Source organism: Rutilus rutilus (genome assembly GCF_951802725.1).
Source record: "Rutilus rutilus genome assembly, chromosome: 6".
Classification (NCBI taxonomy): Eukaryota; Metazoa; Chordata; class Actinopteri; order Cypriniformes; family Leuciscidae; genus Rutilus; species Rutilus rutilus.
The window spans coordinates 43,199,555-43,227,442 of NC_140214.1; the positions used below are offsets into that span (position 1 = coordinate 43,199,555).

The 27,888-nt window shown below is 37.1% G+C and overlaps 2 protein-coding genes across 2 annotated transcripts in view; both read left to right on the forward strand.

Annotated features, from left to right (window-relative positions):
• The window catches only part of LOC311292520 (uncharacterized protein), a 341,250-nt gene that overhangs the window by 174,243 nt on the left and 139,119 nt on the right, over positions 1 to 27,888 (forward strand). Inside the window, exons 12-14 of the mRNA XM_084412232.1 lie at positions 19,924 to 20,097; positions 20,321 to 20,494; positions 22,281 to 22,454. Of these exons, the coding sequence (XP_084268358.1) occupies positions 19,924 to 20,097; positions 20,321 to 20,494; positions 22,281 to 22,454 (522 nt within the window). The remainder of the gene's footprint in view (positions 1 to 19,923; positions 20,098 to 20,320; positions 20,495 to 22,280; positions 22,455 to 27,888) is intronic.
• LOC311292532 (protein NLRC3-like) overlaps positions 1 to 27,888 on the forward strand; it is a 437,424-nt gene that overhangs the window by 174,080 nt on the left and 235,456 nt on the right. The window lies entirely within an intron of this gene.

Consider the following 27,888-nt stretch of genomic DNA (forward strand, 5'->3'; position numbering starts at 1 on the left):
CACTGAAATAAGGTCATGAAACCCATACTGATTATTTCTTCACAAGACTTTTAAAAATTGTATGGTGTAGCCTAGAATATTTGCTCCAAAACTATGTGAAAATCACCTTGACTGCTCATTCAGAGAAGACAATATATTGATTTGAAATTTTTACGACGTGTTTTGTGTGAAAAAGCAATATGCGAAGGGGCGGATCATCTCATTAATATGTAAGGCTTTTTACACCTGAGAAAGACAAAGACACACCCTAATGGCCCTATTAGGAGCTTATCAGGGCCCATCATTCTGACCAACCTTCCACAAAGAATGAGGAGATTTAAAAAAGAATGGCTTTTAGATTGTTTGGATTTATTTACAACACAACATGATCCAAAGAAAGAGACATTTGTGCCATTCCTAAAAACATTGTACATACCTTTCATTTCCAAGGTGTTTGATTTTCACTTTACCATGTTCATGTACAGAGACATGTACTGTGAATGTTGAAGTCAGCAGGACTCAGTGGCATCTGGGTCCTGGAAAAAAAAAAAAAGTGAACACACTGATATCAAGAGAAAGGCCTGCACGATTTTGCTTTTTAAAATTCACAGAATACACACACACACACACACACACAAATGTTTCCAACAATATATTATATAATGAACACAGGTTTGTTGTGCCTTGTAGGCATAGGCTATGCACAGTGCTGCATAAAATAATAACAATATAGCAGCCTATATAAATCTTCCAAAAGATTTCAGTAACTAAGCTAGAGAAAAATATATTGATTATCATGTTACTTCAAATGTTTCCATTCGTTATGATGATATGAAATGAGATAATAGTAAAAACATGAAGCCGTTTGGAGTGTTTTGCTTTTCCAAAATATGATACATTCAAATGCGATCGCGATCCAAAATGTGATACATTCAAACGCGATCGCGATCCAAAATGTGATACATTCAAACGCGATCGTGCTCAAATATAAAACATTATGGTTACCATACATATCTACGTTTGAGCAGATATCCACAGACACAGTAACAGTAAACACGGATCTAAATATGACAATATTCACCATATATCTAGCAACAGTTCAACTGCAATGTGAAATTTATGCAACAATAACAAACTAATATGTAAGAATTTCTTACCTTATCGTTCTTGTCTTCAAATCGCGTTCATCTTGGGGTAAAGCCAATGTAAGCTCACGACGCGTCTTTCAATCTCGACGAAAAGCAGAGACTGATGAAGTGTTTTGGTGTTTTGTTTTTGAGGTAACGAGCGCGTTCGCGCTCCATGTGGAGATTTGCATGTGAATATCTTTTGCGCGAGTAGGCGTGGTCAAATTAAAACTAATGAGCAAGCGTTTGAGATACTGGACATCTTGTTGGTTTTATACAAATTACTTAAACAGAGAATATTTGTTTTCAGTTTGAATCCGATCATTTAAAAGTACACACTTAAATGTTTATAAAGGTATATGGCTCATAAATGTGTGACAAGTATTCGCTGAGTTTTGTTTCAGTTTATAGACGTGCTCGAGAAAAAAAAGTTCACCGCGACGGAGAGGCAGAACGCACAGCCTGTTTATTTTCTTTATTTTACAAAAGCACAATGTTTTGATTTGATTGTAAGTGGACACATACAAAAGTAGAAATATCACAGATTCTTTTTTTATATTTCTTTTTTTCTGTATGACCATAAATGACGGAGTAATTTAAGTTTAAAGTGCTACAATGTGAAGAAAATCCAACAAAACGCGGGGGCGCGTTTGCCGACCTCAGAGGGTTAAGTAGAGCATGATCTCGTAAATTGTGGATATATTTTTAATGTGTGATGAGAACTTTTTAAATGTTTTTAAAAAATGTGTGTGGTGATGGAAATGACAGGGTGGTGGTGGAAATGACAATGAATTAACGTGAATGTAGAGAAACAGTAATATTTAGAGAAATATTTATTTGAAAAATATATTTTGAAAACTCTTAAACTCATCACACTCAGTAAACTCAATTCACAACGTCAATCTACTCTTGCAATCCATATCAATTGTACTTTGTAATCATAAATGTCATTTCCACCACATGCTGTCATTTCCACCACAGAGGGCAGTGTGGTGGAAATTACATTTCTGTAGTTTTTTGTGAAAAAAGGGAAGATAGCTTCACTGATAGCTTTGAATTAATACTCAGCATTTCATGCATGCAAAATACTCTTATTTAACTTAAACATTTTTACTTTTTAAAAACACCCCTGAAGGTACAGCATGTTTCCACCACATGCTGTCATTTCCACCACAGAGGGCAGTGTGGTGGAAATTACATTTCTGTAGTTTTTTGTGAAAAAAGGGAAGATAGCTTCACTGATAGCTTTGAATTAATACTCAGCATTTCATGCATGCAAAATACTCTTATTTAACTTAAACATTTTTACTTTTTAAAAACACCCCTGAAGGTACAGCATGTTTCCACCACATGCTGTCATTTCCACCACAGAGGGCAGTGTGGTGGAAATGACATTTCTGTAGTTTTTTTGTGAAAAAAATGGAAGATAGCTTCACTGATCAGCTTTGAATTAATACTCAGCATTTCATGCATGCAAAATACTCTTATTTAACTTAAAAAAATACTTTTTAAAAACACCCTTGAAGGTACAGCATGTTTCTACCACATGCTGTCATTTCCACCACAGAGGGCAGTGTGGTGGAAATGACTGTGGTGGAAATGACATTTCTGTAGTTTTTTGTGAAAAAATGGAAGATAGCTGCACTGATTAGCTTTGAATTAATACTTAGCATTTCATGTATGTAAAATACTCTTATTTAACTTAAATTTTTTAACTTTTTAAAAACACCCGTGAAGGTACAGCATGTTTGGAAATGACGTAGAATAAATATATTAACTGATCAAGCAATATTTACCTTGATTTTTCTTATTTGTTCTTGATGAAAATTTAAAATTGCCTCCATGTCCAACATGTGCTCTGATGTCTCTGAACATTTCCATAGAAACCACCTAAACAATCTTTCACACAAACTTTTTAAAGGGACATTACAGTGTTGTGGTGGAAATGACACCAATACTGTGCGACAGCTATATTTTGTATAAAAAGTAATATTGATGGTGGTCTCACATTAAATACTATAATGTATTTTAATTATTTTACTAGTGCTTAATTTAAGTATATTAATAGTTACCAGATAAGTCATACTTTTAAACTGTATTTTCATTGTTGAAGTTAAAAAGTCTGGGTGTGCGACAAGGAGAAAACAGTGATTTTGACACCTATAAGGAGGTTGAAAATTATGAAGAAATCATAATAGAAAGGTAGTAAAAAGTTTTTAAGGAGGTTTTATTGTTAGTTTGAAAAAGAAAGAGGATTTTGTCCAAAATGTTATGTATTTTTAAAAATATGACCAAAGTACATAAAAGTGCCCATAGTCTAAGAATCACCCTTAAATATATGAGCTTGATAAAAATGATCAATCTATAAGAAAATTTCAGATGGCACTTAGAGGCTTTTGCATCTGAACTCTTCACATGTTTCCCGAAACGTTCTTAGTTAAGTATACCTTCTGTAAGCAGAGGTGGGTAGAGTATCCAAAAACTGTACTCAAGTAAAAGTACAAGTACTTATAGAAATATTTACTCAAAGTAAAAGTAAAAGTAATAATCTTAATAGTTACTTGAGTAAGAGTAAAAAAAGTATCCAATGAAAAAACTACTCAAGTAGCTAGTTACTTCAGATCATATATATATATATATAGTCTCTTCTGTTTTTGTTGCAAAGATAGCCTATCTACTTTTTTTACTTTTGCATCATGAAGTCGTCATATATATAAAATTATATTATTTAGATATTTTTTTATTTAAATGACTATTATTATCATAAGTAGATAGGCTATCTTTGCAACAAAAACAGAAGAGACGAGCATTATTTCTGCCATCTGTAGCCCGAAAATCATTGCCTGTCCTTTGGTTTGTATTATAGTAACTTATACAACTACATTTGGATTATTAGACAATGTCGAAATAAAGTGAATCTGCAGAGTGTTGCATTCAAAGGCATGTAATTGACAGAGAAGAAAGAGTTAAAACTCTTCACATGTGCACACGCTCATGACCGCTACTTAAAGCCACTCAATGTAGCTTTTCAACCTTCATAATATATTTCCAAGACCCTTGTGAGGGTACATCAACTTACAATAGGTTGAATGAAATGTCTGCCATAGCCTGATGGGGTCTGTATCGCTTTTACTGGCACTACGTAACTTCGGGGTTCGGGTAGTAACCAGAGCACAAAAAGAACTACAAAACTCGACTGCTTTACGGCATACGTCACTTCCCCCACCACTTCCTCAAATTTGGACGTGAGAGGCCAACCAGCATTTGTTTTTGGCTTTCGTGCATATGTTTTTGTCATGGGGGCTGTTTACACCTGGCCACTTCATGCGTTTTCTCAGATGGGATAGCTATCCGATCGTGAAAAGACCAGGTGTAAATGCCCTCCGAAACGCATTCAAGACGGATTTGAATCCGATCGCTCAAACTTGAGGAGGAGGTCTGAGATGCATTCCAGACGAAACTGGACACGTGTAAATGCATCTGGTTGTTGAAACCACATATGTAAATTGTACTCCTCCCAAAAATGCAAAAAAAAAAAGAAAGTGTGAGAGCGTGTTATAGGCCAGCGGTTTTCAATAGGTGATGCGCGCCTCCACTCCACGCAAAGAAAAAAATAACTGTATGCAGCTCTATTGATATCGGTAATTGTGTGTGCCAGTATTAGCTTTAAAATGCGTCGTTCTCTTGTCCCAAGTCAACAGAAGTCAGCATTAAGGGAGGATACGGAGCCCGGGAAGTCACCTGTGTGAGTAAAAAAAAAACAATCCGTGGCGACGGTTTTGCAATCCGTCCGCTCAGTTTATAAACAGTAGCTACTCATGAATTCTCAAACTGTTCAGTTTAACAAATCGTGCCCACGGATTAATAAACCGTACCCACGAGCTTCTAATCCGCGCTCTCAGACTTAAACCATGCCTTCAGTTTTTGCAATCTGTACCCACAAATTCATAAACCGTGGCCCTTTCGCAATCCGTTCCCACGGGTTTGTAAACTGTAACGTTACTCACGGATTTGTGGCTCGCATTCATTTTAGAAGAACACCAGGAGGTAGCCTACGTTGTTAACGAATCTTATTGTATATTGTTTTTTTGTGTGGAATATACATCAAATTGTCTCAACAGGCGTCTGCATGTTTAAAGTGATTCTCAATTGAAGCGGGTATGGGGTGGAATATATACGATTTAATATGATTACATTTTTTAATAATAATTATAATTGCGTGACGAGTTCATAATGTGGTGAATTCCCGCTCCCATTTACTTCACAATCTCATTATATAGAGACGCGCGTCACGATCTGTGCACTGCCGCGTCTCGCGCTCATCTCGTCACCAGATTCAGTATCAGTGCAGCTCATGAACCATGGCGTTAACTTAAACTGCATTTCTGTCAGTGCGTGACTACAGCTCATTAATAAACAACGTTTTTTTTTTTTTTTTTATTGATCCATTTCATACAATCCGTCTTCATTTGGCAAGTGCACTTGCGCAAAAACATTTTTCATGTTCAACTTTAGTTTTTTTGTGTGTGGATGCTGCTGATAAAACAGCTTCGCCGAGACTACAAAGAGACGTGTGTGTGTGTGTGTGTGTGTGTGTGTTTCTTTTGTAAAAGTTTCCCGGATATAACTTCCCTATTTAATGCACAATTTTCCTTAGAAATGATATTATCAGCATTACAATGTGAGTAAATGTAGCTGTGTAAAATGTAAGGGATGATGCCACCCTTCTAGAACAATGTGCATTTACTTTTAGATTGTAACATATTTAATAGCATGGAATTACAGTGTTAGCTCACTATCTTAGCCTTTTCCAGTGCATTAGGTGAGGTAATCTGATAATATTAGTGATTCTCATTTATCAAAACACTAAAACTGGTACCGTTTTGGAGAGAAATTGGGTATTTTTTAATCTCTCTATTTAACTCATCTCATGGTGTGTGATGCTGAACTATCATATGAGTTTCTAAAGGTTTTTGAATTCTTTGCACAGTTATGAATATTTATATTTTATGTGCATGCTCAGGCTCAGTGGCCTTACACCTAATTTTAAGCGAAATTTATTTTCAAATATGATTTAAATGGTGATGAGTTTACTGATTTGATGCATTTTAAAAAGATGGATGATGGATATTCTTCAATCTTTCTGACAAAGAACAAAATATAATGTGAATTACAGTAAGTGCATTTTTTTTTTTTAAATGTATTAATTTTAGTGCACAGTGTTTATTATAAGGGGGTAGAATCCGCAGCTCAGTACTCGCTACTCACTACTCATGAGTACTTTTAAATAAGCTACTTTTTTACTCTTACTCAAGTAGTTTTTTGGACAAGTACTTTTTACTCTACTCACACTACATTTTTTGGAATGTAATGGTACTTTTACTTGAGTATGTTTTTTCAGTACTCTTTCCACCACTGCTGATTTTGTTTAAGATGATGTGCATCTCCTTCAAATGTGCTCTTAAAGCCCAGACACACCGTGCCGATTTCAGCCGTCAGGTGTCGGCGGTGGCTCTGGCGCCGATTGCACAAGTTAAAGCATGTTTTGTTGACTTATGGTTAGGCCTACTGATGTTCAGTGATTTTAAAAGTAGCCTCAATTAGGCCTGCATGAAGTTGGAAATTATTTGCTGTTCCATAGAATCGTTTATGAATGCACTTTTAAGAAAGTTGTGGAAATAAAATAATATTTACATTTTATCAGTTGTTATTGAAACTCATCATTGCCTGGAACACACAAAAGATGGCATTTACTGCAGAGGCGTGTGTGGGTTAGGGCAGGCGGACGGGATTTTGGGGAAGGGGGGGCTCGGCTGTCCTTACCTACTCTAAGGGGAGGCTCACATTCACCCAATTTGAAAACCCCTGTTATAGGCAATATGTTATAGCCAGATATGACGACGCTACTGGAACACGCATCACCGCAGATGAGCAACTGAGCATCTGTTCATCAAACCAACGTGCAAACTATCGCAAATCACAGTGAAAGTAAGTCGCAGACGCTAAACACACAATCATCATGATTAAAAGTAAAGATATGAAATGATCTTACCAGGGCTGTTGCTGCTCTCTCTTATTGCGGTCTTTGATTGTGAAATTTTAGCTGATGATCAATAAAATGCAGCTCAATCTGTTGCTTTCGGTGACGTGCACTCCATTAAATCTGCATATAGCGCGGGAATTGAAGATCGAATTTAAATCTGTTTTGTATTTATGTGACCAGGTGTAAATGGAATCGTTTTGATAAATCAGATAGCTATCCGATCTGAGAAAACGCATGAAGTGACCAGTAAATAAATCTCTTATTTGTAAACTATAAGCGTTGTATGTTGTTGCTCTTGCTTGTAGTAGGCTGTCATTTTTTACGATGCTGTTCATTCATGCATTGTTGATAATTAGACCAGTCCAATCATTTCCACATATGTCTAGCTATAGCTTCGATTATCAGAGCTGTTAACAGACTTGCTAACAAACACTCGTTTCTCTTACGTGTGTTCTGCGTTATGTTTTATTGCCTAGCTTGCCTCACGAACTAGTTTGCCAGCTGAACTCAGGTGTTGTGAGGTGTATTTATCACGTAGTCCTGAGGGATATCAGACGACGCTGTTGATGTTGATTCCTGCGATTATCATGAGAACAGTTTTCAATATCTCACATAATTATCAGGACATAAATAAGCCTAACGTAGAGGTTGTAAATAGTGTAAACGAGCTATATAGTGTAGATCGGTAGTGTAATAGTGGAACAGTGTAAATCGGATATTTACGACAGTGCAAGTATTCCACAGCGACTCTAGGGGTCGCTGTTTGACAAAAACACAATTTCTACATAGTGTGCCTTTAACATCTGAATACAAAAAACTAATAAAAGTACATCATCGGATCTTCTTCTGTCTGTTCTCCAAAATATAATCAAATGTATATTTCTGCAAGCATGTTTAAACTGGTTAACTGTGTCTACGGCAGGCAAAGGCATTCGTTTTCAAGTAGAGTTCGCACGCCACTGCGCAACAATACACACACACTACCGCGGGATGGCGGGTGTTCATAAACTGTGAACAATGGTAGCTTATTTAATGTATAAATTAATGTATATGTCCAAAAACGGGTAATGTCATACTTTCTAGTAGTGCTTTAGTGGCGTAATAATCTGTTTGGTTGTAAAATGTATTACCTGAGTGAAATGAGATCGAATATCGTCCTGTGGAATCATTCATTCACAGACAGCTTACGAAGATGATCAACTAATAAAGACCTTCATCGCTGGCAAAAATATGATGCATTTGCAGATTTGCTCTCACTTGACTGTACTGTAGGTCCACGGCCACTTCATCAAACGCTCTTGGTGTTCTTAAATCTTCCTGTTACGACTCCAAGTCGAGTGTGAATTGAAATCGCTTCAGACGATTCAGTGCGTGCAGGAACTGAACAGATCATTCAAACTGATTCGCGAACCGATTTAGACAGATCTAACTTGTTGTTTGATGAAGTCTTTGAACAGAATCGACTCAAAAGAGTGATTCATTTGTGAATTGAGCATCGCTCAAGCCCAGAAAAAAAGATACAGCGCGCTTGGAATAAACTATGCATTTAACAACACATATTGCATTAAAATAAAGTAACGAGAGGAACGTCCAACGTAACGAAGTAAAAGTACAGTTTTTTCATTAGAAATGTACTCGAGTTAAAGTAAAAGTACCCACATTCAAATCTACTCTTAAAAGTAGAATTTTTCCCAAAAAATACTCAAGTAAATGTAACGAAGTAAATGTACTTCGTTACTACCCACCTCTGTCTGTAAGTCATGCGTTCGGAAGGTTGGTCTGAACCACTCTTAGCTTCACCTTATCACTGTTGACCGTCTAGACGAATATAAGTTGTAATACACCCAGTGCAACAGGCTAATTCAAGTGTTTTCATGCAAAGAATAAAATAGTCATTACACTGATTGTTGTTAGCTTTTTAATTACATTATCCAAAGGTACATCAGCTGGCAAACCAATATGCAGTAAAGGCTCAGGAGTTTATTTGGGGCGGCAGTGGCTCAGTGGTTCATGTAGGTTGTCTACAAACCGGAAGGTTGGTGCTTCAATCCCCGGTTCCACCTGACCAAATGTCGAGGTGTCCATGAGCAAGACACAGCTGCTCCCGATGAGCTGGATGGCGCCTTGCATGGCTGACACTGCTGTCGGTGTATGAATGAGTGAGTGAATGGGTGAATGTGAGGCTGTATGTAAAGCGCTTTGGTGGCCATAGGTCTGTGAAAGCGCTATATAAATGCAGTCCATATTTAAAGGGAATGATTGTGATGGGGAGTTTGCTCAAACTATGGCAGCGATACAGAGAATAGTTGTGCTAAAAGATGCGCCGTCCGCGGAGAGCTTTCAAAGGCCAGTGAAAGCACTGCCAGTTGAGCCCTATTCAGACGGCAATTGTTTCTCTCATGGTTGTACGGTATTTTCAACATGTACAGGGGTAAGTCTGTGATTTTATTGCCGTCCAAATCCACAGTTTACAAGAAGAGATTCAAAATTCACTGTTTAAATCCTTTTTGATCACTGCCGAGCACCGTATGTACGATGTACACTTTTATTACTGAATGCTGGAAAGTATTTACAAGAACAATATTTCATCACAGCTCCGCCTCAGCGAACAAAAATGGGAAAGAGAAGAAAGCATGTAAACATTTGAAATGGTTATTGTGGCAGCAATATATGATACAATTTTAAAATATGTAGGCTAGGCTATTATAGGCTATTATAGTTTGGATTATTTTTTATAATATCCCATGAGTGCTAATAAATGCAATGTCCACTATTTCTGAAGAGCTTCTCTTATAAAGAACAGCACTTTCTCACATAACGCAGTGAAGCAGCCCCTGCACGAGAGAATAACTGATTTGTGTGATATCGATTGCTAAGGATTATGCAGAGTTGACAGAAAAATGTTACACATGCCGTAACAGAGGAATACAACCAAGAACTAAAGCCCCGCCTCACCCAGTTCGGGTACTGGACCTGGTTGAAACACTCATGCATCTAGCTGGCAGAGTGCCAAAACTTCACCAGCGCCTTCAGCACCGCCCTGAACACGGTCGAGCCAACGCTGGACTAATATATCTATGGAGGTATTTTGTCATGTCAAATGTATTAATAATGCCATCAGAATGCAACCAAAGCCCAGGATAGCAATAAGTAGATGGCTATAAATAACTGTAAATAATACAAAATAAATGCCATGATCACTAGATTTTACACAGGTATTACTATAATGATTTTGTTAATGCTGATCAGCCACCAAATATTAATAATGTGGAAGTTACTGCCTTTTGCCTTGGCATGAATTCTCACTTTTTGCTGACAATACAAAGGCAGAGTACAGTAACTTTACAATAGTGGTCAAAAGTCAAGTTTGAGCTCAAGATTGTTTTATGTATATAATTGTCATTACTAAAACATCTATTTGCCAGATTTCCAGTGTCCTACCTATAATTCATTTGGCGGGACAACTAAAAATCTTTAAAGTCATTTTTCTCAGTTCCACACTCTGCAGATTTGACATCATATAAAAACTAAATTATATTTTGAACAATTTTATGAATAAAGGTGGAAAATTAAAAACCTTTTGAAAAACAAAAACTTTATTTCAAGTCATATCATTTTAACTTCTCGTGCTGTCAGCAGCCCCCTCAGCAGCCCTAGTTCCCGCGGCCATGGGTAGATATTACATTTAATACACATACAAATACTTCATCTACAGTGGTGTGAAACAGTGTTTGCCCCCTTGGTAAATATGATCAAATATGGCTGTAAGAAATAAATCTGCATTTTTAATCCTTTTGATATTTTATTTAAAAAATGAAGTAAAAGAATTGTAAGTGGGGGGAAAATCACATTATGAAATAAATGTTTTTCTCCAAAACACGTTGTTTGCCCCCTTTTATTAAATACTTTTTGCAACCTCTTTTTTCCAAGATAACAGCTCTGAGTTTTCTCCTATAATGCCTGATGAGTTTGGAGAACACCTGACAAGAGATCAGAGACCATTCCTCCATACAGAATCTCTCCATCCTGTTCTCCGTTATAAGATTTCTAGCACAGGCTGTCAGGTTTAGATTTTTTATCTGTTGGTATTTGATCGAATCTGTGATGCTATGTATCTGAACAAGATGTCCAGGACCTCTGGCAGAAAATTAGGCCCACAGCATTAAAGATACAGCAGAGTATTTCATTTTACACATGGGGTACTTTTTTATCCCTGTGTGCACCAAACCCATCTTAAGTGTTTGCTGCCAAAAAAGCTAATGTTTTTGTTTCATCTGACCATAGAACATTTGAAAAGTATCTGACACTACTGGAACTTCAAACGGGATGGGTTCTACATTTATTTCATAATGTGATTTTCCCCCCACTTTCAATTATTTTACTTCAATGAAAGGTTAGATTTTTGCACATTTTTAAAATAAAATATCAAAAGGATTAAAAATGCAGATTTATTTTTTACAGCCATATTTGATCATATTTACCAAGGGGGCAAACACTTTTTCACACCACTGTATTTGATAATCAATAATAATCCATTTCTAAATATATATATATATTAATAATAAACACATAATCCATTCACACATAGTACACAACACATTGCATTTAAATACACAGACGAACACCTATTCACACTAGACAATGGTTTCGTCAGCTTCCGGTTGCGATGCGCTGGCGCGACCCGGCCGTGATGTCATCAGCGGCCGCCGCTCGATCGGTCGGTCTTTCCCACTGGAAGACTGACTACACCCTCACAGACACACAACACGAGGACGAAACGACAAGACAGTGCAGTATAAGTGGGTGAAATGACCGGGAAATGGATATGTAAGGGAGAGTGGAGAGATGGATGAATGTCCATGTGCGATCAGCATCGCGTGTGCATGCGCTCCTATGATAGCGACAATGAGAGGGAGGAACGAGATGTGGATGAATGAGGTGTGTGTGTGTGAGTGTGTGTGTGTGTGTCAGTGCTGCTTCGCCAGCGGTGGCAGCTAATGTGACTTTATCACAGCTGTATAAGTACTTTTGTCAATATGGCAAAGGTAGTTTACTACATCTAAGCTATTTATTTATTTATTTATTTTTCTATTGAAGCAACTTCATTCCAAGTCAGTGCTATCTCAGTGATCAATGAAAGTCTGTCAGTCAAACAGATATCAGGCATAATTTGTCAGTCAAACAGATATCAGGCATAATTTGTCAGTTCAATTGTTTTTTCAACAACTGTTTCAAACCAATTTGGCAACAAAAAACAAAACCATGACTATATAAAACCATATAACTATATAAAACTATAAGAAAACCCGGTGTAGAGAGTGTGTGCATCTTTCCATCAAGTGTCAGCCCAAGGATTGAGATTGGTACGTGATGTCACCGTCAGGAGCAGAAGCTGATGGTAATGCACCAGAAAGCCGGTTGTAGGACCGTACGGTCCGCGTATCATCTGATCATTTCATTTCCTATTTGGACTGGAATAACGAGAAATTAAAAAAGACGGATCGTTTATACGTTTTTTCGTTTAGTTTAAAGGTCCCATGACATGCTACTTTTTGTAGGCTTTAATATAGGCCTTAGTGGTCCCTAGTAGGGATGTCCCGATCCGATCACGTGATCGGAAATCGGGCCCGATCACGTGTTTTCAGACTCGATCGGAATCGGACGTTACCTCCCGATCAGGACTCGGATATATATGTATATATATTCTCATTATTTTTTAACACATCTATAGTGGCACAGAGTTACGCCGGTTTCACACTGAACGCGCGTAAGCAGCGCAGGAGCAGTGCGTATGGTGAGCAGGAGCAGGACACGCGCGTTTTGCTTTCACACTGGCAGTGTTTGTCACGCGCGGCTGAACCGCGGGTTGTGTACAGACAGAGCTACTCTATAATGGATAAATTGGCATTGCTTTTTTTCGTTTTCAAATACATTTAAGAGAAAAGACTTGTCAAGAAGCTTATTTTATTAATAATTTCATTTATATAACTTTTGGTTCATCTTTGTTTTTATTGTTATGGCAACAAGTTATTTTTTTGAAATTTTTTTTTTTTTTTACATTGCTGTTGGTCATTTGATTGACTGTTTAAAACACAATAGATATCATAAATGCACTTTTTGGATAAAACTGCGGTGTATTTTGGCCATGATCAATGTATTGTCACTTTAATTCAGCAAAAGCGGCGCAGCAAAATTAGACTCGGTGCCGAAACGATCGCGGCACTCCTGCTCTGCTCTGCTCTGCCGCGCCACCTCTGCGCGGTGTGAATGCTCTAAAGACTAGTTTAAATAAAAAATAAGGAACATCCTGGATCTGTTTTTCGCTCTTCTTTATTCTTTTTTTATGTATTATAGAAGTATCGGATCGGGACTCGGTATCGGCAGATACTCAAAATCAAATGACTCGGACTCGGACTCAAGGGCAAAAAAACCTGATCGGGACATCCCTAGTCCCTAGTACTGTATCTGAAATCTCTTTCCAAAAATTAAGCCTCGGTGCAGAATTATAGCCACTACAAGCCAGTCCCAGAATGAGCTTCCTTCAGACGGGCCGTTTCGGTGTCTGTAGCTTTAAATGCTAATGAGGAGGAGAAAGGCGGGGCAAGGTGGAGGGTGGGTGTGGCCTTGACCATCTTGCGGTACCATGCATGTTTACGTTGGATATATTGCAATGGCACGAAGACACGCAGTCGTTCAAGCGTTTCAGTTTGATCAGAGAATGTCTAATAGGAAGAGAATCGGCACTCACTGCTTACTTCCGGTTTCTGGACTGGCTGCAGTAACACGTCTCTGTCCATGCGGGGGCGCTCGCAGGCGAGTGCAGAATGAATGGAGGTCTATGGCGAAAAACCCTCAAAATCCACTTTTCTCAGGATATAATGTTTTGTCTAGTAATTTGAATGTTGTATTCGAAAGGAGATGCAAAGAAATTACACATTGCTGGGTGTTAGATTTTTTAGAGTCACTTATTTGGTTTAAAAAGTCTTTTAAAATGTCAATGACGTCAGAATGCTGACGTCATTAGCAGAATGCTAGCGTGTTATGGGCAACAACAACTCAACCTGTAAGAAATCGAAAGGACATAAGTACTCGTCTATTCAACTTTCGACCTATAACCCATGTTGAACTTGCAAAACCTACAATAAAATCTGAGATTTCTCAACGGCAATCGGGTGAAAGAGACACATTTAGCCGTCTAGCCCCATAGACTCCCATTCAGTCTGCACTCGCCCGCGATCACCCCCAGTGGAATTCTAATGGAACTGCAACCAAGATCGATACAATGGGGCTAATAGGAAGTGCCAAGGCTCTCCGTAGACGGGCTCTGGTTTGATCCCGAATCTGATCCAGATGGAGAAGCAACAGATGAAGAAGTTGCTCCAGCAGGACGTCTCCGAATGGTTAGTTTAAAATATTATGTCTGGATACGGTACTTTATTCGGATGGTTTACAGTTATCATCACGTAGCTAACGCTAACCTACTGTTGCCTTTGTTGCACTGACTTGCTATGTTTAAAGTATAGAGACAACAAGGTCAAATTAGTACTCAATTTATTACTTTGCATATATTACATGAGCAACTTGTAAGAAGATAGAAGATAAGCATGTTTAGTGAATAACATTAATACTTAAAATTAGATCTATGAAACGACAAAATGATATTACATATATTTATTTGTTTAAATAATTTATATTTCATATATCTTAAAATATATATATATATATTTAAAAAAAAATTGCATCACAATAAGTGTATTGTGATTGTTACTAACTTTTTAGTAACTAAACTGAATTTTATTAGGTTTAGTGACAACATGTTACAATGTTTACATGGTACAATTTCTGGTAAGCTACGCTTTTTTATTATTTCAATTCAGTTCAATTATTGTAATTTAATTTAATATTGACTATACATTTCGGTAAGTTGTAGCCTACTGTATCTTTCAACAGTGTTCGTGATGTTTTACTATTAGCTAGTAGAGATGATCGATTCATGTGCGCTAGGAGTCTGTCACGTCACATTTACATGCGCCAAAACTGTATTTATTGTTTGAATTTCGTAATAAAATTGACAGAACTTTATATCATAAACTAACCTGCTCTGTCTAGTCTGTCGGTCTCCGTGTCCTCTTTGCTTCGCGATTCTTCTGTGCGTGAGCAAATGTTTGTGTGGTGTGAAAAGTGTCAATCGCGTGTGTCTCACGGTGAATGCGTGAGAGTTGGCAGCTCTGCTTTAGTTTCAGACGTTCAGAAAGCCCAGCTCTGTACTAACCCAAGTTGACGAAACAGTCCTCGGTGAAATGTTTGCCGCAGACATGCAAAACTGTGGGAAGTTGAGTCGGCGCATTTCCAGAGAAAATGAAATGAATCCACTGGTTCTTCTGGGGCTTGGATGAAGGAACTAAAAAAGGCTTCGGTGTTCATTTGTACATCCAATTATTGAGCAATTATTATGCTTTGCTCGCTCAGACGCCATATCTCTCGTGGACAAACTAAAATCTTCCTACTTCCTAGCTCTTTTTCTCATGGGCGGGAAATATTCTCTGGGCGGGCAAAGCAGAGAAAGGGGAGGTAACATTTCTCCTTATAACGTCATAAGGAGGAGATTCAAGATCAGCCCGATTGAGCTTCCATTTTCTCAAAGGCAGAGACAGATAGCAAAAGCTCCATTTACACCGATTAAAATTTCTAGAAACTTGGGGACCATATACAGGCTAGGGGAACTCATATTAATGTTAAAAAACCTCAGAAAGTGAAAATTTCATGTCATGGGACCTTTAATAAACAGAAAATGAGATTGCAGCTTGATTTCTAATTTTTCGTTTGTGGTTTACAAATCGGTTTATGGCTTTGATATTTCGTTCGCACATGTGGGCGGCGCTGAAACGGCCCTTTCATCTGATTGGTCAAACCGCTTCGTCTTCAGGACAGCCAGAATAAGAGTCCGTACGGCACACTCACATCCCACTTTAATAAGCTTTTGCACCACTCGCTGACATTTGATGCAGAAATATGTTGCTGGAACACAATTAGTGCTGCTGCGATGCTTCACTTCTAATGTACGACACTTGAGAGATCGCAAGCCATAGGCTACTATATGCTGACATGGAGTTTGCTGTTTTATATATTATTTCTATAGACTCAAGAGCAGCCTATGATTTTTTTTTTGCACTGTAGGTCCTGTGTGTCCCTTCGATAAATGAAAATAGTTCAGTCTCTCTAAACTTAAAATGTAGGCTATTTTTTTTTATTATATATTTTTTTTTACTATAATTACTGTATGAATGAGCATCAAAAATAACATAATATACATGACCATGATAACATGTCTAACCTTTGAGTGTGTGTGTTTGTGTGTTTGTGTGTGTGTGTGTGTGTGTGTGTGTGTGTGTGTGTGTGTGTGTGTGTGTGTGTGTGTGTGTGTGTGTGTGTGTTTGTGTGTGAGACACCTGAATAAATAATTGTGAAAATAGATAGAAATGTAACAGCATGACTGTAAGTGTTGAGGACTCAGTTCACACAGAATGAGATAAAAAGATAATTGAATCAGCTGAACTTGTAGGATACTGAATACCTGACACAATTATCAGGGTTGGAGAGTAACAGTTGGATTGCATTTCTAATCTAAAGTAAACTATTAACAACATTTTTTTTATAACCAGTAATTTACAGTGTATTCTAGCCTTTAACGTTAACAGTTCCTATTCATATTTCAATTTAAGGCCTATAATACAAAATTCACTGGATCATGATGCTTTAAGTAATTAACCGAATACATTAATCTACAAATTACATTTAACAGAGTTTATCATATGTGTGATACAATTTAAAACCAAGCCTCTAAATACTGTAAATTATAAGACAGCACTTTTTAAGTTATTATTGTTACATGCTTAATTGGTTGATGTTTCTCTGAGATTTGCTCATTTCTTTCAAGGTATTATTTATTCCCACTGCTTTATGCATATAATGTTTGTCCATCAAAGCTCTGGTAGTATTTTCTAACAACTAAAATACTTTCTTTATGTTGTTTTCATTTGTCATGAGCTCTATATTTTAAGATGTACTAGGTGTTGATAAATCACATTCAGTTAATGTGAAGGGCCTATGTCAGGGGTGTCCTGATCCTGGAGGGTCAATGTCCTGCAAAGTTCAGCTTCAACCCAATAAACACTCCTGAACCAGCTGAGCAAGTCTTCAGGGTTACTAGAAATATCCAGGCTACACTCTCAGAAGAAAATGGTACAAAAAAGTCACTGAGATGTTACCCTTTTAAAAGTACCTTTTTATTATTAGTTTATATACATATATATAAGGCTACCACCCCAGTTACAGCTTTTGTACCTGATGATGAACTGTGTTGGGATAGGCTGGAGCTAAACTGCAGGACACTGGTCCTCCAGAAGCTGGATTGGTCTCCACTGGCTTGGGTTAAATGTGGTTAAATCTATAAATGAATCTGCACAGCTGGGTGTCTGCAGGCAGATGTGTGAGTCAGTCAATACAATGGAAAATGTAATGTGCAAAATGATATTTATCTTCACAACAATGCATGCAACCAAACCTGAACATGATTTGAGAGCGACAACACGTTAACACATCCACATTGGGGAATGCTCACCCGAAACACACACAACCCCACCCCCAAAAGTCATCCATAGGATTGCTCTCTGTTACATATTTTGTCCCAAAAATAAATCATCTACAATGCGGAGCAGACACAGAAATGAAGGGCGACGCCATAAAACATCCACAATGCAGAACGAATACAAAAACACACACATATAGGCCTACACACATATAACATCATGTTCAGGTCTGACTGTATTGTAAAAAACGATGATACTTCAGATACTTTGACCAAAGATTATTTTTTATTGTTATAATAATGATTTTATAATGTCTAAACACATCTAAATAAAAAACTTGTGAAAAGATGAATACCTACAATATGTGGAAATGGGAAACGAGCCAGTGAGTGATGCGCTGCAGCCATCTAGTGGCTGTCCTTCAAATGTCATGGTGTTTTAATCTTAAATGTGTTTGATCTCCAGTAGATGGCAGCAATCTTCCACTAAAACACGGCACATTGTCCGTGCTATCTCCATGAGCGAAATTAAGAAATTAAATACGTATGTTTAAAAAAATTACACTTGTTATTAATCAGTCCTATGAGTTATGAGCTCAGTTTGTAGAAATAATACTTGCATTCAATTAGGAAGAGCACACAGCAGCTTCTGTTGTCACACACACACACACACACCTCATTAAAAGGCGAGTGGGAAATGTTATGTACATGTTATCATGGTCATGTTTATCATTGTTTTTAAGTCCAATCCTTGTTGCCCATACAATAATAGGCTACAGTAAAACATTTTACTTTATCCATATCATATAAAATATTTTCATTGCATTTTTCAATGGGACAATGACACACAGGAAGGACCTACTTCCCAAATCAGTGCTCTTAAATAGGCTATACATATATAAAACACCAAACTCCATGTCAGCATATTGTAGCCTATGGCTTGCGATCTCTCACATGTGCGAACGAAATATCAAAGCCATAAACCGATTTGTAAACCACAAACGAAAAATTAGAAATCAGGCCGGAATCTCATTTTCCGTTTATTAAACTAAACGAAAAAACGTATAAACGATCCGTCTTTTTTCATTTCTCGTTATTCCAGTCCAAATAGGAAATGAAATGAAAGGAAATGTTCATTCGTTTTTTTATTTAATATTGAAAGTAGAAAATCGAGGAAACGGTTCCTTTTTTGTTTTAATTTTTTCAAAAGTATTCAGCTTGATTTTTCGCTTTTCGTTCTCCGGTAGAAACATTTATGAACAGCTGGAATATTGGATTTCTACACGTGGGCGGGAATGAAACGCTCCTTTCCTCTGATTTGTCAGCCGAAGATCAAACTGTCCCGTCATCAGTTCTTCCTCAGATCCGCTCAGCAGAATAAAAGTCCTCCGCTGCTGCAGTTGTGCAGACTCATAACGCGTTTATTGCAACTTCTACATTTAATCTTTTCCTCATCAAACACCCAGACTAATGGCTCGACACGACCCGCACCGGGGAAGAGCCTCGACAGGGCTTTCTTCTGAGGCTTTCAGTCCTCGAGTGCCAGGGGGTCCGTGAAATAATTTACTATAACCTGCTGTATTTACCGGACTGTAAACTAAAGTCACGGTTTTTATCATGAAACACGTTGTGATTTATTCCAAAGTGACCCAGGCCTTTATAATGCATTTAACTTTGTTCACATGATCTAAATGTTGACTTTCAAAAGTAGGCGCACCAAGAAGGCTATTCGCTGTATTTTGGTTTATATATATATATATATATATATATATATATATATATATATATATATATATATGTATATATATATATATATATATATATATATATATATATATATAGTTTTTAACCACAAATGCTTGTCTTGTACCATCTCTGAGATGTGCCACGTATTACATCATCACGTTGGAAAGGTCACGCGTCACATCATCAAAAAATGTGTTTCGGGGTTTCATGACCCTTTAAAAATTATATGACATGAATGTGTAAACATAAATACATCAACGCTTTCAACCTTTGTATTGTTACAATGTTGGTAGTATATTTAAATGAACAATGTGTAGTCTTTCTCCATGTGACCTTTACCTTGATATCCCTGTTTATTTGTCAGCAAAAGTCTGCTGGATGAAGATGAACACGTTAGTTGATCATCATAGATCTGAGTCATTTTCTCTTTCTGTCTTCAGTCTGAATAGATGCAGTATTACAGAGAAACAGAGTCTCATCCTGACTTCAGCTCTGAGATCAAACCCGTCACACCTGAGAGAGCTGAACCTGAGCAGGAATAAACTAGGAAACACAGGAGTGAAGCACTTATGTGCCGTACTGAAGGATTCACACTGTAAACTGGAGAGATTGAGGTCAGTCACATTCACATACAAGAATCAAAATGCTTGAAATCACTTCAACAGTTTAAACTAAAACACTTTAACATTGTATTTGTGCAAACTTAGTATTTTGTGATCTGGTGAAATAAAGATGAAGATCTCTCTTCCTCTGTTTTATTTGCTTATGAAGAAGATGTGACTTTACAGAATAAAGAGTTTTCTTTTGTCTTATTTTCTTCTCTCTCTGCTAATGTAGTTTAAGCTACTGTGATATGACAGATGAAGGTTGTTCTGATGTGACTTCAGCTCTGAGATCAAACCCGTCACACCTGAGAGAGCTGAACCTGAGCGGGAATACACTAGGAGACTCTGGAGTGAAAAACCTCAGTGATCTACTGATGAACCCACAATTCAAGCTGGAGAAACTACAGTTAGTATCATTATACTGCACAGCAATTACAGTGTGACTGAAGTTTATTTATCTGAAGACAGCAGGGCTTATGTTTCAGTGTTTATAGCAGTGCACTTTCTGGGTTTCCCTATTGCTCACATTTTTATGTGTTTTTATCTAGTTAGTAATTGTTTAATTTCCAGCATTTGATACAATGTACTGATTGTGTTCATGCAGAAATCTGCCTTTTCAACAGAGAATAAAGAAGAGAAACGTTAAATAAATAGTTAAAAATGAAAGAGAAGAAACAGTGTCTTCCAGCACACAGAACTAGTGTGACTGGGTTTCAGAACAGACTATTGGAAACTAAATGCTGCTGTAGCTCTTCAATAAGATGATCATCATAGATGGTGTTTTAATCTTAAATGTGTTTGCTCTCCAGTAGATGGCAGCAATCTTCCACTAAAACACGGCACATTGTCCGCGCTATCTCCATGAGCGAAATTAAATCAGATATAAATTATAACAAATGTAAATACATTTTGCATACAAGAATTACATTACGTATGTTTAAAAAAATGACACTTGTTATTAATCAGTCCTATGAGTTATGAGCTCAGTTTGTAGAAATAATACTTGCATTCAATTAGGAAGAGCACACACCAGCTTCTGTTGTCACACACACACACACACACACACACACACACACACACACACACACACACACACACACACACACACACACACCTCATTAAAAGGCGAGTGGGAAATGTTATGTACATGTTATCATGGTCATGTTTATCATTGTTTTTAAGTCCAATCCTTGTTGCCCATACAATAATAGGCTACAGTAAAACATTTTACTTTATCCATATCATATAAAATATTTTCATTGCATTTTTCAATGGGACAATGACACACAGGAAGGACCTACTTCCCAAATCAGTGCTCTTAAATAGGCTATACATATATAAAACACCAAACTCCATGTCAGCATATTGTAGCCTATGGCTTGCGATCTCTCACATGTGCGAACGAAATATCAAAGCCATAAACCGATTTGTAAACCACAAACGAAAAATTAGAAATCAGGCCGGAATCTCATTTTCTGTTTATTAAACTAAACGAAAAAACGTATAAATTGCAACTTCTACATTTCATCTTTTCCTCATCAAACACCCAGACTAATGGCTCGACACGACCCGCACCGGGGAAGAGCCTCGACAGGGCTTTCTTCTGAGGCTTTCAGTCCTCGAGTGCCAGGGGGTCTGTGAAATAATTTACTATAACCTACTGTATTTACCGGACTGTAAACTAAAGTCACGGTTTTTATCATGAAACACGTTGTGATTTATTCCAAAGTGACCCAGGCCTTTATAATGCATTTAACTTTGTTCACATGATCTAAATGTTGACTTTCAAAAGTAGGCGCGCCAAGAAGGCTATTCACTGTATTTTGGTTTATTTATATATATATATAGTTTTTAACCACAAATGCTTGTCTTGTACCATCTCTGAGATGTGCCACGTATTACATCATCACGTTGGAAAGGTCACGCGTCACATCATCAAAAAATGTGTTTCGGGGTTTCATGACCCTTTAAAAATTATATGACATGAATGTGTAAACATAAATACATCAACGCTTTCAACCTTTGTATTGTTACAATGTTGGTAGTATATTTAAATGAACAATGTGTAGTCTTTCTCCATGTGACCTTTACCTTGATATCCCTGTTTATTTGTCAGCAAAAGTCTGCTGGATGAAGATGAACACGTTAGTTGATCATCATAGATCTGAGTCATTTTCTCTTTCTGTCTTCAGTCTGAGATATTGCAGTATTACAGAGAAACAGAGTCTCATCCTGACTTCAGCTCTGAGATCAAACCCGTCACACCTGAGAGAGCTGAACCTGAGCTGGAATACACTAGGAGACTCTGGAGTGAAAAACCTCAGTGATCTACTGATGAACCCACAACTCAAGCTGGAGAAACTACAGTTAGTATCATTATACTGTACAGCAATTACAGTGTGACTGAAGTTTATTTATTTGAAGACAGCAGGGCTTATGTTTCAGTGTTTATAGCAGTGCACTTTCTGGGTTTCCCTATTGCTCACATTTTTATGTGTTTTTTTATCTAGTTAGTAATTGTACTAGTGTGACTGGGTTTCAAAACAGACTATTGGAAATAGGGCTGCAACAAATGATTATTTTGATAGTCGATCAATCGACTAATCATCGATTATTTTGCCGACTAATAATGTTTGGAACGATTATTCAGCTTTTTCAGTTAGTTAAAACACTGAGTTATACCGATTCTAACTATAATTTAAAAAAAAGAATATTTTTACACCTATATACACCAAACTCTCCAGTCTTGTACCTAGTTATATTATGAAGACATTTACTGAGGGATTTATAAATATATTATTCCTAGCCTGATTTATATAACATTTTATTCCAAAATCATAATTTAAGGCCATTGACAGTATATTCTGATTTACAGGATAACAAAAGTAGATATCCATAAATCCCTCTGTAATTTTTTCCCATCTAATATGTGAACACAATGAAAAAATAATTTTAAACCTGGCTTTATCCATTACTCAGATTTTGCCTAATTTGCATATTTAAACATTAAATTACAGAAAACTTGTAATACATTTTTTTCCCATCTTAATGTAGGTAATCAACTGTGAAAGTTTCATGGCGATATCTCCTAGTTAAAACATTTACCCTATTCACCTGTAGTGTCTCGCCTTGAAATCACTTCAACAGTTTAAACTAAAACACTTTAACATTGTATTTGTGCAAACTTAGTATTTTGTGATCTGGTGAAATAAAGATGAAGATCTCTCTTCCTCTGTTTTATGTGCTTATGAAGATGATGTGACTTTACAGAATAAAGAGTTTTCTTTTCTTCTGTCTTATTTTCTTCTCTCTCTCTGCTAATGTAGTTTAAGCTGCTGTGATATGACAGATGAAGGTTGTTCTGATGTGACTTCAGCTCTGAGATCAAACCCGTCACACCTGAGAGAGCTGGACCTGAGCGGGAATACACTAGGAGACTCTGGAGTGAAAAACCTCAGTGATCTACTGATGAACCCACAATTCAAGCTGGAGAAACTACAGTTAGTATCATTATACTGTACAGCAATTACAGTGTGACTGAAGTTTATTTATTTGAAGACAGCAGGGCTTATGTTTCAGTGTTTATAGCAGTGCACTTTCTGGGTTTTTTAAACTAAAACACTTTATACTCAATATCTCACAATGAGTCTGAGTTCACATTATATTTGTGTAAAATTCTTCACATTCATGATTTGTTTGTAAGATCATCTCTCTTCCTCTGTTTGTGTCTTTCTAGTCTATATCGCTGTGGCATTACAGATGTTTCTTCTTTAACTCAGTCTTTGACGAACTCAAAAGCACTGCAGTTTCTAAAAGAGCTTGATCTGAGACTCAATAAGATAGGAGACTCACAGCAGCGACTCAGAGACGAGCTACGAGACTCAAACTGTGTCCTGAGGTGAGGAAACATCACTGAGATATTAAAGAGATCTTCATTTACCTCTGATATGTGAACAAACCTTTCAAACATTCGTGAAAGGAAATTATCATTAAGCTTTATTGCAACAAAGGGTTTGTGTGAGAACAAGATGTGAAGTTATTGAAATGTTTAACACAAATAAAACACAAATATCTATGCAAGATTATGTAAAGTCAGTAATTAATCTGATTACAGGAATTCAAGTTAACTTATTTTTACAGTAATTGAAATATAATAATTTCACTGAGCTCTGATTGTTTTCTCTTCTGTTCCACTTTACAGAGTAGATGAAGATAGATGAGGAGTGACTGGGAAGGGCGATGCAGAACAAGCGGGATGTGCCCATTCATCAGCAAGCATGTCGGGAGCTAATAACACACACAAATGTGTGATTCAAACATTCATCACTGCTCTGTAGGAGGTGCAGTCTGATCCACAGAAGAGTCTCACTGCTGTCTATGAGGAGAAATACATGTGTAAATGTGTTTCATAAAGGTGGAAGAGACTCAGACTTCACAGTTAAATAAAGCAGCGTGTGTGTTAGCATGTGTTTTAGAAACGTGATATTGAATGATCAATGTTGGTTTAGTATAATAATTATTTATAATATAAATAATATAATAATTAATTATTATAAAAATATATTTTTCCAAGTTTTGGAATTGGGAATATATTGTTGATTATGATTTGTATATTTCAGTGATATTTTATGTGAAGTTGAACATGTATTTTTTTTTTTGTAATTTTTTTTTTGTAAAATCTATGTTTTGGAATACAAATATATATATATATATTTGACTCTGATCAGTTTCACTTTAGTGCATTGTTATATTATATATACACACACACACACACACACACACACAACACCGGTCAAAAGTTTTAGAACGGTAAGATTTTTAATGTTTTTAAAAGAAGTGTCTTCTGCTCACCAAGGCTGCATTTATTTAATTAAAAATACAAACAAAAACAGTAATATTGTGAAATATTATTCCAATGTAAATCAGCTGTTTTCTATGTGAATATACAGTAAAGTGTAATTTATTCCTGTGATCAAAGCTGAATTACAGCATCATTACTCCAGTCTTCAGTGTCACATGATCCTTCACAAATCACTCTAATATGATGATCAAGAAACATTTATTATTATTACGTGTGTGTGTGTGTGTGTGTATATGTATATATATATATATAGTTACATCCCTTTTAGATTTAGATAGGGGTAAGGGAGTATAACATTTAAATAAAGATGAGTGTGTAACTCAATATGAAGAACAGGGCAATAAAAGGAAAAAGATCTGCTCAAAAGTATTTATTTTTACAGTGCCAAAAGTGAAAGAATGAAGAGACAATAGTGTTTACAATATTTAATTTATATTTAATATTTAAAGTTTACTATATTTATACAGACAATGAGGAAAACAACAAGACAAATAGCAATACTAAACAGAAACAATCAAAGGTGGGAAGGCGAGCTCGAGAGATGCCAAATAAAATAAATGAAACAGAACAAACTAGCTATAAGATTAATTCTATAAAGATTAAAACATGTAGAAAAGAAAAGTCTTCGCCTAACCAAACTACACTGACTACAATATAACACAAATGACAGTGCGGCGCTCTCCTAAACCTGTGTGTGTAATACAACTCAAGATGTCCTGTGGTGTGCAATGCATGTCCTGCTCCCTCCTTCCCAGCCTCACACACACCGTGATGACTGAACAAGGATGAACAGTAGAACACACAGAAACACTTCACAACCACTATACGACAATTGATCAACTCACACGATAGACACACAGAAATCAGCGACAGCGAGCCAAACGAAGACAAATGCCAAAGTGAGCAGAAAGCTGTGCTGCGTTCCAGTCCACTTTTAGACACGCACTTGCGAACTTCCCTAAGCACTTCCCCTTGGGGGAATCCCTGCCGCCATTTTGAAGTGCGTTCCACTTCGTGAAGTGGACAGGGAAGTTTATATGGACAGACCCTCGTTCCCTCGATTTTGACCGAGGGAGCGAGTCTGCTTCAAATGTACACTTCAGGCACCTATATGTCCCACAATGCAGTACGATTGTGACGTCACCACATATCTCATCTAATAATCACCACCACAACAGACAACTCTATGATATATTAATTATATATATTTTTTGTTTAAAACAACCCAAACACACATAAACATTTGGATGCTGCATTAAACAAATTCTTAAAGAAAAAAAAAAAATGTAAATAATAAATCAACTCCACAGCTGATTCCAAGTGATCAAGGGCTTAGGACGTTCCAGTTCAGCCCATTGCAGTTTCCGCCAGTAGTGGGCACTCGCAATGACGTACATCCGAGTGAACGAGACGGAGGGAAGTTTGCGAGTGAAGGGCATGACAGTTTTGGACTGGAACGCAGCACTGGAAGAGATACGGGTATTTGAGGAAGGGGGTGTAATGTGATTGGATGGGTGAACCGGGACGTCATCATCCTTCAGGAGGACTAACAGGCTGTAGATCGATCCAGTGAACATCTGGAACACACACACACACACACACACACAACAACAACAACAACAAACTACCCACATCTCCCTATTGCAACACTCTAAATACGTACACGTACGTAACAATATATATATATATATTTTTTTTACATGTGTTGTGTTTTTTTTTTTTTTGTGAGATATGTCCTCTATATCTAACAATTTCTTCTCTCTTGTGACTATTCTACATTACGTAATCAGGTGATTGTCACATGACTAACTAATTGTTGTTTAAAAGGACTTAATTTCAATAAGTACTTGCTTAACAAGCGCTAAAAGAGTAGGTACTATATAGCCTGATCTCGTTAAGTATGAATGCGAGCCGTTACCGTCATAGACAGTAAAAGAAATGGACACAGCGACCCCATTGGAACTCAATTGAGACAAGTGAAGCCCATTTTGAGCGATTTCTTACCACTTCCTTTCCTGACGCGCAGACTCAAACCGTGCAAAGCGTTACACGGACCACGTGAGCAACCCGTCTGTCTTCTAGTAGCTGTGCCAAGAGAAATCTGAATCATTCCCTTCCGAATCTTGCAGAGACGGAGAGTGTGAGTAGGAGCTGTCCATGAGCTAGGAGCATGAGCAACTTTTGCTAGGTATTCTGATTAATTATATTGTCATTTTGCCTCCACGTCCCCCCGATTGCCCGCGAGCTTCTCCTCCCGTCCATACGGTAATCTCTCTACTGTGCGACAGAGAGTCGCGTGGTTATGACGCAATCGTTAGCCTACTTTTACAAAAACTGCTTCTACGGGGCCATAACATAAGCTACAAGGTAATGGAGCATTTTATACATTGTCGTGTTTCTTTAGAAATAAATAATGGACAAATGGAGTCTTTAAACGCCTCAGATGTAAAGTTATTCGCTGTCAAAGTGACGCCAAAATGAATGGGAGTCAATGGGATGCTAACTGCAGGTGAAGTTCTGCTACAAGATGGCGGCACGCGGCCGACTTCAACTTCCGGTCGAATTCCTTACCCCCTGGTTACCGTACATCATCCGCCATGTTGACGTTATCATGTGACCTACAACGTTATCACAAGCGCAACAACTTAAAAGAACTTAAATCAACCCTAAATGTATTGGTTATACTACAATCACACAATAAATGGGCACTTGATTCTTCAACAAAACCACAAAATGAGCAAGTTTCATCAATATCAAGATATTTACAGATAGATGAATTAAAGCTGTCGCTCATATCTTTTATTTTAACCCGATAATGTGACTCACAGTTTTATCCTTAAATATATTATTTTTTATTACGAAAACCCCAAATCATCATCTCTTGAATATGTTGTTAATTTCTTTATTTTAGATGCAAAATGTTTCACCCACAAGCAAAA